General features: G+C 40.8%; 1 protein-coding gene across 1 annotated transcript in view; it reads left to right on the plus strand.

Annotated features, from left to right (window-relative positions):
- The first annotated feature begins 9,864 nt into the window (after positions 1–9,864).
- Positions 9,865–17,781, plus strand: part of trdn (triadin) — a 559,007-nt gene continuing 551,090 nt past the window's right edge. The window contains exon 1 of the mRNA XM_072251580.1: positions 9,865–10,058. Within this exon, the coding sequence (XP_072107681.1) occupies positions 10,037–10,058 (22 nt within the window). The 5' untranslated portion in view covers positions 9,865–10,036. The remainder of the gene's footprint in view (positions 10,059–17,781) is intronic.

The following is a 17,781-nucleotide window of genomic DNA, read 5'->3' on the forward strand; positions in this document are numbered from 1 at the left end:
GACCACGGTCCGACTCTGAGTCATCCGAAAACTTCGAGCTCTGATCAGCTCTCCGACACCTCTCTGTCCGAATGATTCGACCTTTTTCTCGGTCGCCAAAAGCAGGCAAGGCCGGGGATTTTGAGGCCTAGCCTCCGAAAGATTCCCGACCACACAGTAACGACAGCAGCAAACGGGCATTTCAGAGATTTCTCCAGATGTTCCTCTGTGCTTTCACGTCCACTCTCCATCAAATCAGAATTGTCCACGGCCCCTATTTAACAGATATGGTATCATTTTTCACCGGAGGGCTGCGCACACACAGGCGCGCTGCCATCTTCTCCTCCCGCACTATTTATTATCTTTTTATAAAAATTATGTCATTAAGTTAGAAAGAGTGCAAAGAAGATTTACAAAGATGTTGGCAGGGCTTGAGGGCTGGAGTTGCAGGGAAAGGTTGGAAAGACTGGACAGTCTGGGACTTTATTTTTTGGAGTATTAGAGACTGAGGGTAGACCACACAGATTGTGTGGGGCAGTTGTGGTGACTTCATACAGTCTCTTCCCCAAGGAATGGGAATCAAAATCTAGAGGGCATAGGTTTAAAGTGAGAGGGGAAAGATGTAAAATGGACCTGAGGAGCAACTTCATCGTGCAGAGTGTGAAGAAGGGATCTGAGTGTCTATGGAAAAATCTGTCAGAGAAAGCGGTTGAAGAAAGTACGATAACAACATTTAAAAGACTTTTGGACAGGTACATTGATAGGAGAGGTTTAGAGCAGAAGTTCCCACCTGCGGTCCGCGGACCCCTCAGTTAATAGTAAGGGTCCATGGTATAAAAAATGTTGGGAACCCCTGGTTTAGAGAGATATGAGCCAAATGTGAGCAAATCAGACTAGCATAGATGGCCATCTTAATCCACGTGATTAAACTGTGCTGAGAAGTCTGCTTCTGTGCTGTATTACTCTATGACTCTCTGAAGAAATCTGTTACAAAAGGATTATGTGTTAACCCTTGGGTAATTTGATGGAAATGATTGCATTACTACGTGATCTTTCCATCCGATCCACAGGGAGTTTGCAGAACAGCCTGAACTTATGTGATCATATTGATGTTTATTTTTGAAAGTTGGCTGAAAACATTTAGTGTAAAATGCAGTTCATCAAGAGTATTACTGCCAAGGCGATTGGTTTCTTTGTTACTTGCCAGAGACTGAGCTGTTCAGTGGAATCTTTGAAGAAGTTTACCCCTTGCATGTCTACTTCCATGGCAGCATGTTGTCCTTTCATCCTCTGTCTCTGCAGCATCCTGCCTGCTTGTTGTTTTTGTTCTTCTTCCTTTCTGCATCTTGTGGCACATTGGGGAGTAACCTTGCTGTTTCTTTAGAGTTTTTGTCTGATTTTTACAGAGCAGCTAACTCGATGTGCAACCCAGTACAGATGGAAAGCGTGGGAAGAGTTGACAGTGTATATGCAATGGCAAGCATTTAAAGGTTGCATGGATGAAGTACAACAATTGTTCATCCCAGTTTGGCAAAAGAATAAATCAAGGAAAGTAGTGCACCTGTGGCTGACAAGGGAAATTAGGGATAGTATCAATTCCAAAGAAGAAGCATACAAATTAGCCAGAAAAAGTGGCTCACCTGAGGACTGGGAGAAATTCAGAGTTCAGCAGAGGAGGGCAAAGGGCTTAATTAGGAAGGGGAAAAAAAATTATGAGAGAAAACTGGCAGGGAACATAAAAACGGACTGTAAAAGCTTTTATAGATATGTAAAAAGGAAAAGACTGGTAAAGACAAATGTAGGTCCCCTACAGATAGAAACAGGTGAATTGATTATGGGGAACAAGGACATGGCAGACCAATTGAATAACTACTCTTGGTTCTGTCTTCACTAAGGAGGACATAAGTAATCTTCTGGAAATAGTAGGGGACAGAGGGTCCAGTGAGATGGAGGAACTGAGGGAAATACATGTTAGTAGGGAAGTGGTGTTAGGTAAATTGAAGGGATTGAAGGCAGATAAATCCCCAGGGCCAGATGGTCTGCATCCCAGAGTGCTTAAGGAAGTACCCCAAGAAATAGTGGATGCATTAGTGATAATTTTTCAAAACTCTTTAGATTCTGGACTAGTTCCTGAGGATTGGATGGTGGCTAATGTAACCCCACTTTTTAAAAAAGGAGGGAGAGAAAAACCGGGGAATTATAGACCGGTTAGCCTAACGTCGGTGGTGGGGAAAATGCTAGAGTCAGTTATCAAAGATGTGATAACAGCACATTTGGAAAACGGTGAAATCATCGGACAAAGTCAGCATGGATTTGTGAAAGGAAAATCATGTCTGACGAATCTCATAGAATTTTTTGAGGATGTAACTAGTAGAGTGGGTAGGGGAGAACCTGTGGATGTGGTATATTTGGATTTTCAAAAGGCTTTTGACAATGTCCCACACAGGAGATTAGTGTGCAAACTTAAAGCACATGGTATTGGGGGTGAGGTATTGATGTGGATAGAGAATTGGTTGGCAGACAGGAAGCAAAGAGTGGGAATAAACGGGACCTTTTCAGAATGGCAGGCAGTGACTAGTGGGGTACCACAAGGCTCAGTGCTGGGACCCCAGTTGTTTACAATATATATTAATGACTTAGATGAGGGAATTAAATGCAGCATCTCCAAGTTTGCGGATGACATTAAGCTGGGTGGCAGTGTTAGCTGTGAGGAGAATGCTAAGAGGATGCAAGGTGACTTGGATAGGTTAGGTGAGTGGGCAAATTCATGGCAGATGCAATTTAATGTGGATAAATGTGAGGTTATCCACTTTGGTGGCAGAAACAGGAAAGCAGATTATTATCTGAATGGTGGCCGATTAGGAAAAGGGGAGGTGCAACGAGACCTGGGTGTCATTATACACCAGTCATTGAAAGTGGGAATGCAGTTACAGCAGGTGGTGAAAAAGGTGAATGGTATGTTGGTATTCATAGCAAGAGGATTCAAGTACAGGAGCAGGGAGGTACTACTGCAGTTGTACAAGGCCTTGGTGAGACCACACCTGGAGTATTGTGTGCAGTTTTGGTCCCCTAATCTGAGGAAAGACATCCTTGCCATAGAGGGAGTACAAAGAAGGTTCAGCAGATTGATTCCTGGGATGGCAGGACTTTCATATGATGAAAGACTGAATCAACTAGGCTTATACTCATTGGAATTTAGAAGATTGAGGGGGGATCTTATTGAAACATAAAGGGATTGGACAGGCTAGATGCAGAAAGATTGTTCCTGATGTTGGTGAAGTCTAGAATGAGGGGTCACAGTTTGAGGATAAAGGGGAAGTCTTTTAGGACCGAGATTAGGAAAAACTTCTTCACACAGCGAGTGGTGAATCTGTGAAATTCTCTGCCACAGGAAACAGTTGAGGCCAGTTTATTGGCTATATTTAAGAGGGAGTTAGATATGGCCCTTGTGGCTAAAGGGATCAGGGGGTGTGGAGGGAAGCCTGGTACATCTATGTTGGATGATCATTTCAAGCCATGATCATACTGAATGGCGATGCAGGCTCGAAGGGCCGAATGGCCTGCTCCTGCACCTATTTTCTATGTTTCTATGTTGAAGAGCCTGCCGGAATCGAACCCAGGACCACTCGCCTCGAAGTCCGGTGCAGGTGCCTCTACACGTCGGCAGCCCACTTGGTGCTCAAGGGAGAATGAGCAGTGCTTGTTTACCTTACGAAGCCTCAATTGTCCCTGGGTGTCGGTGCTTCCTTTGCCACACAAAAATCTACTTTTGACCTTTCAAATATATAGGAGAGAGATTGTATAGGACAGAGATTGACAATATACCTGAATGGTGCCATAACAACAACCACTTACTCAATATCAGCAAGAACAAGGATCTGATGATTGACTTAAAGAGAAGGAAACCAGAGGTCTGTGAACTAGAACTGGAGAGGTTAAGCAGCTTCAAATTCCTCAATGTTATTATTTCAGAGGACCTGCCCTGGTTCCAGCACGGAACCATCATGCTCTTGAACCAAAGAGGAAAACTTCACTTAGCTTCACTTGCCCCATCATTGAGATGTTCCCAGAACCATTGCACTCACTTTCAAGGACTCTTCATCTCATGTTCTTGATATTTATTACTTATACATTTATTATTCTTATTTCTTTCTTTTTGTATTTGCGTAGTTTGTTGTCTTCTGCACTCTGGTTGAATGACAAAGTGGGGCAGTCTTTCATTGATTCTGCTGTCATTGTCATTCTATAGATTTAATGAGTATGCCCACAAGAAAATGAATTTCAGGATTGTATATAGTAACACATACATACTTAGATAATAAATTTACTTAGTACTTTGAACTTCCGAACTTTGAACTTTTTCTTTTTAAATTCCTTTCCAGTTAGTGAATATTTATTTTTTTTAAGAATGGGATGAAGCATTCCCTTTTGCTTTGATACAAATTCATAGTTATTTTTCATTTCCATACATTTATCCCTGGTTCAATATGATCAGAATAATTTGAACTATTTTTTAGTCTCTAGACTCTGAGCTGCTTAGCTGATAGTATGTGATTAGGTTATTAAGTAAGCCTTGGTCATACATGTATAAAATGCTGATTTCACCTAGGTCTCATTTCTCCTTTATTTTTGGCAGTAGCTTTCTCTGGCCATATTGATTACACAGTCTTTTAAATAGAAAATCATTCCTTATGTGATGTGCATTCCCTTGAAATTCATTTATAAATTAATTACACATCATTCTTTAAAAGCATACATTTAAACAGATGTAGGTCCTGGATAAAATAAAGGTTTAGAGAATTAAATCATATGTGAATACTTGATAGTAAGTGCTATATACTAATTAAAAGCATGTACTGTATGTTGTCAAGCTCATCCAGTCAGTACAGATATAATTTACTTGGTACAGCTGATGAGTTAATTTAGGCATGCATTCTGTTGGTTAGATAATGTTCAATATAATAATTTGCATCTATTTTCTGTCTGTATTATATTTTGTGTTGTGCATTTTTAGTATGGGTTACGGTAACTTGTCATGTGGGTTTGGGCATGGTAGAAGTAAATGAATGTAGTCATGTATTCACCCTTTGTGCCATTGTGCAGTTTGAGTGGGGGGAGCAAGGGTATAGATAATAGACAATAGGCAATAGACAATAGGTGCGGGAGTAGGCCATTCGGCCCTTTGAGCCAGCACCGCCATTCACTGTGATCATGGCTGATCATCCACAATCAGTATCTAGTTCCTGCCTTATCCCCATGAACTTTGATTCTGCTATCTTTAAGAGCTCTATCCATCTCTTTCTTGAAAGCATCCAGAGACTTGGCCTCCACAGCCTTCTGGGGCAGAGCATTCCATATATCCACCACTCTCTGGGTGAAAAAGTTTTTCCTCAACTCCGTTCTAAATGGCCTACTCCTTATTCTTAAACTGTGGCCTCTGGTTCTGGACTCACCCATCAGCAGGAACATGCTTCCTGCCTCCAGCATGTCCAATCCCTTAATAATCTTATATGTTTCAATAAGATCCCTTCTCAGCCTTCTAAATTCCAGAGTATACAAGCCCAGTCGCTCCAATCTTTCGACATATGACAGTCCCGCCATCCTGGAAATTACCCTTGTGAACCTACGCTGCACTCCCTCAATAGCAAGAATGTCCTTCCTCAAATTTGGAGACCAAAACTGCACACAGTACTCAAGGTGTGGTCTCACCAGGGACCTGTACAGCTGCAGAAGGACCTCTTTGCTCTTGTACTCAATTCCCCTTGTTATGAAGGCCAGCATGCCATTAGCTTTCTGCCTGCTGTACTTGCATGCTTACTTTCAGTGACTGATGTACAAGAACACCTAGATCTCGTTGTGCTTCCCCTTTTCCTAACTTGACTCCATTTAGATAATAATCTGCCTTCCTGTTCTTACCACCAAAGTGGATAACCTCACATTTATCCATATTAAACTGCATCTGCCATGCATCTGCCCACTCACCCAGCCTGTCCAAGTCACTTTGCGTTCTCATAAGATCCTCCTCACATTTCACACTGCCACCCAGCTTTGTGTCATCGGCAAATTTGCTAATATTACTTTTAATTCCCTCATCTAAATCATTAATATATATTGTAAACAGCTGCGGTCCCAGCACCCAACCCTGTGGTACCACACTGGTCACCGCCTGCCATTCCGAAAGGGACCCATTAATCGCTACTCTTTGTTTCCTGTCAGCCAGCCAATTTTCAATCCATGTCAGTACTCTGCCCCCAATACCATAGATCTTTTTTGTTGACTGCTAATATCTCTAATTTTGTCAACACACATCAAAGTTGCTGGTGAACGCAGCAGGCCAGGCAGCATCTCTAGGAAGAGGTGCAGTCGACGTTTCAGGCCGAGACCCTTCGTCAGGACGTCAACTGTACCTCTTCCTAGAGATGCTGCCTGGCCTGCTGCGTTCACCAGCAACTTTGATGTGTGTTGCTTGAATTTCCAGCATCTGCAGAATTCCTATTGTTTGCGTCTCTAATTTTGTTATTGCTTCACTAGCTTCATTAGTTTTTATTGCCGTTTTTGATTGTTTTTGTTGTTTGTCTTTGCTGGTTTCACAATAAAGAATCAAAAGTACTTTTGTCAACTTGGAACACGGTTATTTGGAAGCGCGACACACATTGTTAATTCCCTCACTCAATCTCTCAGCAGTTTTGGTTTGTTCATGAGGTATCTGCTACAAATGAATTAGAAGATGTTTCCTTTCTGTTCACCATGTTTAAACATAAGCGATTCTGCTGATGCTGGAGACCCAGAGTTACACACACAAAATGCTGGAGGAACTCAGCAGGTCAGGCTGTATCTATGGAAAGAGTCAACATTTCGAGTCAAAACCCTTCATCAGAATTGGTATACTTGTCATCGTCAGGACTTGTCCCGATGAAGTCTCTCGGCTTGTTATTCCTCTCCATAGATGTTACCTGACTTGCTGAGTTCTTCCAGCATTCTGTGATGTAACTCTATTCACCATGCTTGTTTTTATTCATTCACTTAGTAATCTTCCCCAAAGTTCCATGTGACCCAAGAAGGTTGTGTTGTCTAGAAATAAGATGTTAGTGTTTATTTCCATCCATCTCTTAACTGGTAGTGGTACATACATATGTGATATTGGATGCGGACAATTGTCGTTAATTTAAGGCAATCACTCTCTTTGTACCATGTGACTAACTGCTCTCTGGATTGCAGAGAAGTTCCAGAATGGCTGGCTGTGAAGAACCTTTGAATAAACACACACAATTTGCTTGAGCTTTGCATGTTTCATGTGTTTGACTGTATGTACTGCATTGGATTTTAGATTCTTGAATCCACTGATTACTCATAGCTTGGCGCCGTATGGTTAGCGTGACACTATTACACCTTGGGTGCTCCAGAGCTCGGAATACAGTCCAAAGATGTACCGGGTAGGTTAATTGGATATTGTAAATAGTCACATGTTTAGATTAGGTTAATCGTGTTTGTTGGGGATTTCTGGGCGGGGTGCCCCAAAGGGGCTGAGGAGCCTACTCCACGTTGTATTGCTAAGCAAACAAACAAACAAACAAACAAATAAATCACCCCTTACTAGTTACCTATAGGTCATATGGGTTTCCAAAGGACCATAAAAGTTTCTGCAATGGATAGTTTGAAGTTGTCACTGTTGAAAGAAACTCAAGTTCAATTTCTGTCAAGGCAAATGTACCCAGAGTATAAATGTCATGAAATTTAGCTTTTTGCAGCAGTATAATACATTACAAACATAATTACATGAATGAACATAAATTATACATAACCTACGCGAAATAAATGTAACAACATTAGTACAAATTGAGGGAGGTATATTCCAAGGTAGAATTGGAGTTTTTCATGTCAGTGCCTAACGGCTTGCTCTAGGTTGGATTAGTAGGCAATGGTACGATAATTCCACATATGAAACATGCGTGACTTTGTTGATGGCCTGTTGCTTTAGTGGACACTGAAGGTGAGTGACCTTGAATGAGCCTTGTGATGAGTTACACGAGCTCAGAGACAAGATGACAGGCCATGATCAATTACATTTCTCACCTAGTAAAGTGCTGAGGAAGATTGAAACATAGAGGCAAATGTGGAGAAGAGCAAATGATTCTCGGAGAGGTTGCTGGGTTCAAGCTGCTGCCTCAGAGGGGTTGCTGGATCCCAGTGTTCTTGGTGATGTTACCGAAATTTATGGATTGGACTGTAGTTCAAGCTAGCTGTCCTTCATATTGGCCTCTTTGAGTTCCATGTTTTTTTTCGTGTTGTCGCCCATTCTCTCTTGTTGTCGATTGGAGGGCTGGGGTTTGGGGTTTGTTGTTCTGTTGTTGTTTCTCCATGTGGGCGATCTGTTAGTTATTGTGCGAGGGAGGGTTTGAAGAGTTTGGGGTTTGAAAGTTTTTGTTTCTTTTTCTCTTCATGCATGGGGGTGGCATTGATGTCTTTTTTTCAACTACTTCTATGGTTTTCTGAACTTTATGGCTGTCTGGAGAAGACAAATCTCAGAGTTGTATTCTACATGCACACTTTGAGAATAAAATGAAGCTTTGAACCTTTTGTGGCAGTGCATTGTTGACAAAATGCGGCAACTAATAGTGGACTCAATTATGTTGGACTGGGCATGCTTCCTGAACCACTGCCTATACATCGCTTACTTGTGCCTATATCTATCACCTATGTAAGGAGTTTGTATGTCCTCATCATAACTGTGTGGGTTTCCTCCAAATGCTCTACTTTCTCCCACATTCCAAAGATGTACAGTTTAGGGTTAGTAAATTGTGGGCCTGCTATGTTGCGACTAGAAAGGTGTCGACACTTGTGTCTTCACTGATTTGATTTGACAAAATCAATGCATTTCACTGTATGTTTCAATGTACATGTAACAGTAATCTCTAATCTCTGAAATCCATTTAAAGTGATTTTAACGTGTCAAAAACATTTGAAAGCACTACACTAGCCTTTGACAGTCTGGAGCTTTGCAGATGGCCATGGTAACAAGATCTTGGAAACAACTCCTTCCACAGACCTGCAGACAGTGAGTTGGGTTGTGGGCTGTTAAATCTTCTCATGTGCAAATTACTCTCTGCTTTTTCTGCATGAAAACAATGACTACATTTCAAAAGTAATTCACTGGCTGAAGTGTGCTTGAGTTTGTGAAAAGTGCTATCACCTTTTTGTAGTGAACATGTAGCTCAGTTGAAGCCAAGCATTACTGGGACAACTGTAAACCAATGGAGGTAATGTTCACTGCTTATACAAGGTGAAAGCAAATTACTAATCACATATGAATGAAAGAAAATGCACGCAAATAATTCGCATTCATCTATATACATAAATGCAAAGAAAAACAAGAAAAAATGAAGCTTTATTGTATAATCTGTCTTAATACAAAACTAATCTTCTATTCCTATAAACTCTTCTTGGCAGCTGGAATTTAAATCAGCAGGAACATAAAAAATGAGCTCAGTACCCATAATTCATTGCTTCTGTCACCCGTTGTGCCATGACCCTCCCCTGCCTAAAAAGGCAATGCAGAATAGACCGAGTATTAACTGTTCTAATAATATAATTGACTAATAATGGATAAGGTTACCTTGAAGTAAACATTTTTTCATTTTTGACCTGAAATTTAGGCAGTTGTAAACACAGAAGGGTCGTTTCATGAGTTTAAGAGATTGAACTGTGCCACAGAATAGCTGTGCTTTTTAGTGCCCAAACCTGCTTTGCTGGTCCTTTCTGCTGAGTCCCTTCTGATACTAATGATTCTAAAACTGGAGCATAGAAATACATTGTGAAGCATTTCTATTTTAGATTGAAGTTGATATCCTTATTGCAAGCAACAAGCATCCAGTTGTGAAAGCTCTTGCTGGGGGGAGGACTCTGCAAAGGACACAGAGGATCTCCACAGTACCACTCTGGGCATGAAAGATCACTTCCTCCTTTCTTAATATTGGCAATGTACTAAGTAACCAAATTCTACATACTTGAAGAAGTTCGTTGAACTGCCAGGAAAGTGGAAATAGGAATTTTGGCCATTATGACTGAAATCACTGCTGAAGGTACTGTGAAGGACTGCAGAAATAATCTGTTTCATGTGCTTAATGTCTGCATTTGAATGCTCTAAAGAAAAAAAAATCCATGTTGTGCTGTTAAAAGAAGTTCCAAGTTACTGTGTGAATTGGAATTTACTGCATCAGAATTAGATTACCATAGCTTTCTAAAAATAGCACAGATTGCACAGTCTGAGAAATTATGTGGGAGAGTTATAGCTAGAGTATGAAGGAGATGGGCAAATTAATTTAAGATGCATGCATTTCAAATTAATTAGGGTAATAATGATTGCGGCAGCATTGTTGAGATTTCTCATGGATGGCAACATTAAACAGATCGCTAATATTTACTCCATCTATTTATTTGTTTGTTTATTAAAAAATCATTAGATACGAAGAAAGAGATTGATATCAATTAGTTAAAAAGCACCATTATTTGTGCTTTGATTAAAAATTATCCATTATGTTTTACTCAACAAGTATGTGGGCTAAAGAATACTAATTGTATTATTTGGAAAGGCCAGATGTATTGTTCAAATTATTTAGGAAGATAATAATAAAATTGTTCAAATTACACTACTTCATTAATAGTGTAAACAGTGCAGTAAACTGTTTTTGCTGATTACTTTCAATGATTTGAATTTGAATCATACAAGCTGTGGCAAAGCATAAAATAAAGTAATTAAGTTGGACAGTTATGTGGAGTGCATTATACTCTCTACTTCAAACCAAGGAAAGGTGAGAATTTAATCTCCTTACATATCCACAAAAATATTATATTCAGAATTTTATTTTCATTAGACTGAGACAGTAAGAATGGCCTGAGTGTAACTTACTGAGGACGATTCCACTTGATATCCTATTTATTAATATAAGTGGGTAGATGTTGGGTTGGGTTCTGTTTAGGACATTTATTCAACCCTGCTCAACTTTCTTCCACATAATGCATGCAGACAATTCTTTATATATGAAGGGTTCAGTCCTGAAGAAGTGTCTCAGCCTGAATCAGCCTGTATCTTTTCCATAGATGTTGCCTAATGACCTGCTAAGTTCCTCTAGCATTTTGTGTGCATTGCTTTAAAAGGAAAATTTGCTGTTTATTGTTAAAAAGGTTTATCAAGAAATGGTGATAATATTTTTTCTGATTTTCAGAGCAGGAGGTTGTTATTTTTACAATCTTTTCCATGTTTCTGGGTTTATGGAGACGAATACTTCATGCTTGACACTGCAAGGCAAGGATACCCACATTATGGCCACAGGTTGCACAAAAATGAGTCCTTGAGCAGCTTCTCTAGGTGTGGGAAGTCAAGCTTTCTGTCTCTCTAACGAAAACAATGCTGATTCCAAACAAATATCTGCAAATTAGAACTTCTGAAAGCTTTAGCTGTTTTGCATGTTGGGTCAAAAGAATTTGGCACAGTAGCGTAGTGGTTAGCACAACTTTTTAAGGTACAGATGACCCAGGTTTATTTCCCGCAGATGTTTGTGAGGAATTTGTACTTTCTTCCCATGACTGGAAGGGTTTCCATCCACAATCCAAAGATGTACAGGATGGTAGGTTAATTAGTCATTGCAAATTGTCCTGTGATTAGGCTAGGATTAAATTGAGGAATTGCTGGACAGCATGGCTGGAAGACCCAGAAAGACCTTCTCTGTGTTCTCAATAAATAAATACCCTTTGTTACATTAAATTTAAATGATAGAGAGCAGTGAATTGATTGTCAGACATTAACATGTATTCTCTTGCTTTAGGAGCCAACTCCCAGCTAACCTCAGCCTGGGAGGCAGTATTGTGTGCAATCCTGAACTGAGTTCGCAATAACTTGTTTTAGCAAAAATAATTGATGAAAAATTCAGGATTAACATCACACTGAGGAAGTCTCTGAATTAGGTTTTTTTCAGTGATAAGAATAATGGAGAAATGTCTTTCTGTGACAAAAGGATAGAAATACCACATATTCCTGGACTAGAAAATCCAAAGGTCCAGACTATTGATCTATAGGTAAATTCAATATATACCGTGGTATCTAGAAAATTCAATCCAGCTAATTGATTAAGTTATAAACCTTGAATACAAGGCTGACATCATTAACAGTGACCAGGAAATTACCAGGCTGCTGTGAAAAACATAAATGTTCATTATGTCCATGTAGGGAAGAAACTATGCTGTTTTTTCTTTTCATTTTCTAGCCTATATGTGCCTTCAGATACACAACGATAGTAGGTCTTTATTGGGGTCTTGCTTCCAATTTTGGATTTGTGACTTAAGAGAGAGTCTGTAGGTCCTAGAGAGAGTGCAGAAAAGACTTAACCTAAAGAATCTAGTGAGTGGAGGTTTCAGATAGAACCATATAACAGAGTCATAGACCACTATAGCAGAGAAAATGGTACCTTGGTCCACCTAGTTCATGCTGAACCATTAATCTGTCTAGTCACATCAACCTGCACTAGGGCCATAGTCCTCCATGCCCCTCCCATCCATGTCTCTATCCAAATTTCTCTTAAGTGTCAAAATCGGCTCTACAACTACCACTTGTGCTGACAGCTCATTCCAGTCTCTCACCACCCTCTGAGCGAGTAAGTTCCCCCTCAAGTTCCCCTTAAATATTTTAACTTTTACACTTAACGCGTGACCTCTAATTCTAGTCTCACCCAACCTCAGTGGAAAAAGCTTGCTTGCATTACCCGTTCTATATCCCTTATAATTATGAATACCATCATCAATTCTTCCATCAATCATCTTTCTGGCCTGGGAATAAAATCCTAATTCGATCTTTCACTATAACTCAGGTCCTCAAGTCCTGGCAACATCCTTGTAAATTTTTCTCTGTACATCTTCAATCTCATATACATCATTTCTGTAGGTGGATGACCAAATCTGAACACAATACTCTAAATTAGGCCTCACCAATGTCTTGTACAAATTCAACATAACTTCCCAAATCTTGTACTCAATACATTTATTTATGAAGACCAATGTGCCAAAAACCTTCTTTATGAGCCTATCTACCTGTGACAGCATTTTCAAGGAGTTATGTATGGATCTGTATTCCCAGATCCCTTTGTTCTATGCACTCCTCATAGTCCCACTCTTCACTGTTTAAGACCTACTCTGGTTGGACTTCCCAAAGTGCAACACCTCACACTTGTCTGCATTAACTTCCATCGGCCACTTTTCCAGCTCATTTTTCCAGCTGGTCCAGATCTTGTTGTAAGTGTTGAAAGTCTTCCTCGCTGTCCACTACACCCTCAATCTTGATGTAATCTGCAAATTTGCAGATCTAGTTTACCCATTATCATCCTGATCATTGATATAGATGACAAACATTAATGGACCTGTTACTGATCCCTGTGGCACATCACTAGTCATGGGCTTCCAGTTAGAAAGGCAACCATTTACAACCAATCTGGCTTCTTCCTCAAAGCCAATGCCTAATCCAATTTACTACCTCATCTTGAATGCCAAGCAAATGAACCTTCTTGACCAACCACCCATGCGGGACCTTGTCAAAGGCCTTGCTGCAGACAACATCCACTGCCTTACCTTGATCAATTTTTCTCGTAACTTCTTTGAAAAACTCTATAATAGTGGGACATGACTTACCGTGCACAATGCCATGTTGACTATCTCTAATCAGTCCTTGCCTATCCAAAGAATTTTATATCGGTCTTTAGAATGCCTTCCAGTAATTTTACCACAGCTAGCCTATAATTTCCTGACTTATTCTTAGAGCCTTTCTTAAACAACTGAACAACATTAATTATCCTCCAATCCTCTGGCATCTCACCCATGGCTAGCGATGGTGAAAATATCTTTGCTAGGGGGCCCAACAATTTCTGCACTAGCCTCCCACAGGGTCCGAAGGAACAGACTGTCAGGCCCTGGAGATTTATCGATCCTAATTTGCCTCAAGACGGAAATACCTCCTCTTCTGTAATCTGTATATGGTCCATGGTCTCGCTGTTGCATTGCTTCAGATCAATAGACTCTGTGTCTGTCTCCCGAATAAATACAGGTGCAAAATACCTATTTAAGACCTCTCCTATCTTTAGCTCCACACATAGATTACCATTCTGATCTTCCAGAGGACCAATTTTGTCCTCGCTATCCGATTGTTTTTAACAAATCTGTAAAAGCTCTTAAGGTTCTTCGTCACCTTCCCTGTGAGGGCAATGTCATGTCTTCTTTTAGACTTCCTGATTTCCTTCTTAAGTTTCCTCTTGCATTTCTTATACTCCACAAGTACCTATTTATTCCTATCGGCCTATACTAGCTATGCACTTCCTTATTTTTCTCAACCAGAGCCTCACTATCTCTCAAAAAGCAAGGTTCCATAAACTTGTTATCCTTGCATTTTATTCTGACAGGAGTATACAAACTCGGTGCTCTCAAAATTTTACTTCTGAAAGCCTCCAACTTTCCAAGTATGACTTTGCAAAAAACAACCTGTTCTAATCCATACTTGCCAGATCCTTTCCGATGCCATCAAAATTGGCCTTTCTCCAATTTAGAATCTCAACCTGAGGACCAGACCTATCCTTTTACATTAAGAAAGGGGATGAGCAGGAGCTTTTGGAAAGTATCAATCTGGATATGCCACCGGGACTGGACAGGATACAATATACCCCAGGCTATCATGGGAGGTGAGAGAGGAGATTGCTAAGCCTCTGGCAATGATCTTTGTATCATCAATGGGGACAGGAGAGTTTCCGGAATATTGGAGGGTTGCAGATGTTGTTCCCTTATTCAAGAAAGGGAGTAGAGATAGCTCAGGAAATTATAGACCAGTGAGTCTTACTTCAGTGGTTGGTAAGTTGATGGAGAAGATCCTGAGAGGCAGGATTTATGAACATTTGGAGAGGCATAATATGATTAGGAATAATCAGCAGGTTATGCCTTATGAGACAATGAATTTTTCGAGGATGTGACTAAACACATTGATAAAGGTAGAGCAGTAGACGTAGTGTATATGGGTTTCAGCAAGGCATTTGATAAGGTACCCCATGCAAGGTTTACTGAGAAAATAGGGAGGCATGGGATCCAAGGGGACCTTGCTTTGTGGACCTAGAATTGGCGTGCTAGAAGATAAAGAGTGGTTGTAGATGGTTCATATTCTGTATGGAGGTTGGTAACCAGTGGTATGTCGCAGGGATCTGTTCTGGGACCCCTTCTCTTCGTGATTTTTTTAACTCACCTGGATGAGGAATTGGAGGGATGGGTTAGTAAATTTGCTGATGACACAAAGGTTGGAGGTGTTTTGGATGGTGTGGAGGGCTGTCAGAGGTTTCAGCGGGACATTGGTAGGATCCAAAACTGTGCTGAGAAGTGGAAGGTGGAGTTCATTTGGTAGGATCCAAAACTGAGCTGAGAAGTGGAAGGTGGTTCATTTTGGTAGACCAAATATGATGGCAGAATATAGTATTAATGATAAGACCCTTGGCAGTGTGGAGGTTTAGAGGGACCTTGGGATCCGAGTCCATAGGACACTCTAAACTGCTGTGCAGGTTGACTGTGTGGTTAAGAAGACACACGGTGCATTGGCCTCCATCAATCGTGGGATCGAGTTCAAGTGCCGAGAGGTCATATTTCAGCCATATAGGACCCTGGCTGGATCCCATTTGGAGCACTGTGCTCAGTTCTGGTCACCTCACTACAGGAAGGACGTGGAAACTATAGAAAGGGTGCAGAGGAGATTTACAAGGACGTTGTGTGGATTGGGGAACATGCCTTATGAGAACAGGATGAGTGAACTTGGACTTTTCTCTTTGGAACAATGGAGGATGAGAGGTGACCTGATAGATGTGTATAAGATGATGAGAGGCATTGATTGTGTGGATAGTCAGAGGCTTTTTCCCAGGGCTGAAATGGCTAACACAAGAGGGCATAGTTTTAAGGTGCTTTGAAGTAGGTACAGAGGGGATGTCAGGGGTAAGTTGTTTATACAGAGAGTGGTGAGTGCGTGGAATGAGCTGCCGGCGACTGTGGTGGAGTCAGATACAATAGGGTCTTTTAAGAGGCTCCTGGATAGGTACATGGAGCCTAGAGTAATAGAGGGTTATGGGTAACCCTAGGTAACTTCTAAAGTAAGCACATGTACAACACAGCATTGTATTGTGCTGTAGGTTTTCTATATTTTTATGTTTCTATGTTTTTCCATAATTACCTTTAAACTAATGTCATTGTGATCACCAGATGCAAAGTGTTCTCCTACAGAAACATCTGTCACCTGCCCTGTCTTATTCCCTAAAAGGAGACCCAATATTGCCCACTCTCCCTAGCTGGGACTACTATGTACTGATGAAGGAAACTTTCCTAAACACATTGGACAAATTATTTTCTATCCACTCTTCTACTGTATGGGAGTCCCAATCAACGTGTGGAAGTTGAAGTCACCTACCATCACAACCTTATGTTCCTTGCAACAGGCTGCAATCTCTCTACAAATTTACTCCTCTGAATCCCGTGGACTTCTGGACGATCCATAACATAACCCTAATAACATGGTCATAACTTTCTTATTCCTCAGTTCTACCCATAAAGCCTTGCTAGACAAGCTCTCTGTCCTGTCCCGTCCGAGCACTGCCATGATGATTTTAGTGCCCCTTGAATCCCTCCTGCTCTATCATGAAAACAACAGAACCCTGGGACATTGAGCCTGCCCCTCCTGTAACTAGGCTCACTCATGACTACAATGTCATAATTCCATGTGATGATCCATGCCCTAAATCAATCCACCTTCCCTACAGTACTCCTTGCAATGAAATATAAACAGCTCAAAACATTAGTTCCACCATGCTCGACTTTTCCATTCCTGACATTGTATATTAGATTAGCTTAGATTATGGGGACACACAGTCCTCTTTTATTGTCATTTAGTAATGCATGCATTAAGAAATGATACAATATTTCTCTGGTGTGATATCACAGAAACACAGGACAGACCAGGACTGAAAACCTAACAAAAACCACATAATTATAACATATAGTTACAACAGTGCATAACTTGATGAAGAACAGGCCATGGGCACAGTAAAAAAGTTCCAAGTCTCTCGAAAGTCCCACATCTCACGCAGATTGGAGAAGGAAGAAAACTCTTCTTGCCATGTCTGACCACAGTCCGACTCTGAGTCGTCTGAAAACTTTGAGCTCTGATCAGCCCTCCGACACTGAGTACCGAGCACCATCTCTGTGGAATGCTTTGACCCCAGCCTTCCCTCTGGAGATGCTCGACTTTTCCGTTCCTGACATTGTATATAGGCTTTAGCAATCTCTTTCTCCACAAACACTCCACTATCTGTTCTGGTGCTTTGGTTCACAGATGTAAGTTTATACAGGAGACATTGAGGTAATTGCCTTTGGAGCTTTTTGTTTTGCGAGGGAAGTGAGGATAATTTGCTTTGTACATAGAGTTGTTAAGATCTGGAATTTACAGCCATTAAATATGGTGGAAAGAGAACCAGTGCGTTCAGTAAGTAATTGGACAGGCATTTGAAACTGAATAATTTGCAGTGCCATGGGGGACGTGTAGTGCAATATCTAAAAGAGTCTAACCAGCCATTCATGACAGATAATGAAGTGCAGCGTAAGATGATTGGATTGCACACCAGCTTGGTATTGACAGAGTGAAAACTATTTCTTTTATTAGATTAGAGGGATGCACAAGGTCATATGTCTCTGTCCATGTTGTCTTGTATCTGTGGTAATTCTGCTGCCCTATAGAAATGATTTGAC

This window comes from Mobula birostris, chromosome 2 (assembly GCF_030028105.1).
Source record: "Mobula birostris isolate sMobBir1 chromosome 2, sMobBir1.hap1, whole genome shotgun sequence".
Classification (NCBI taxonomy): Eukaryota; Metazoa; Chordata; class Chondrichthyes; order Myliobatiformes; family Myliobatidae; genus Mobula; species Mobula birostris.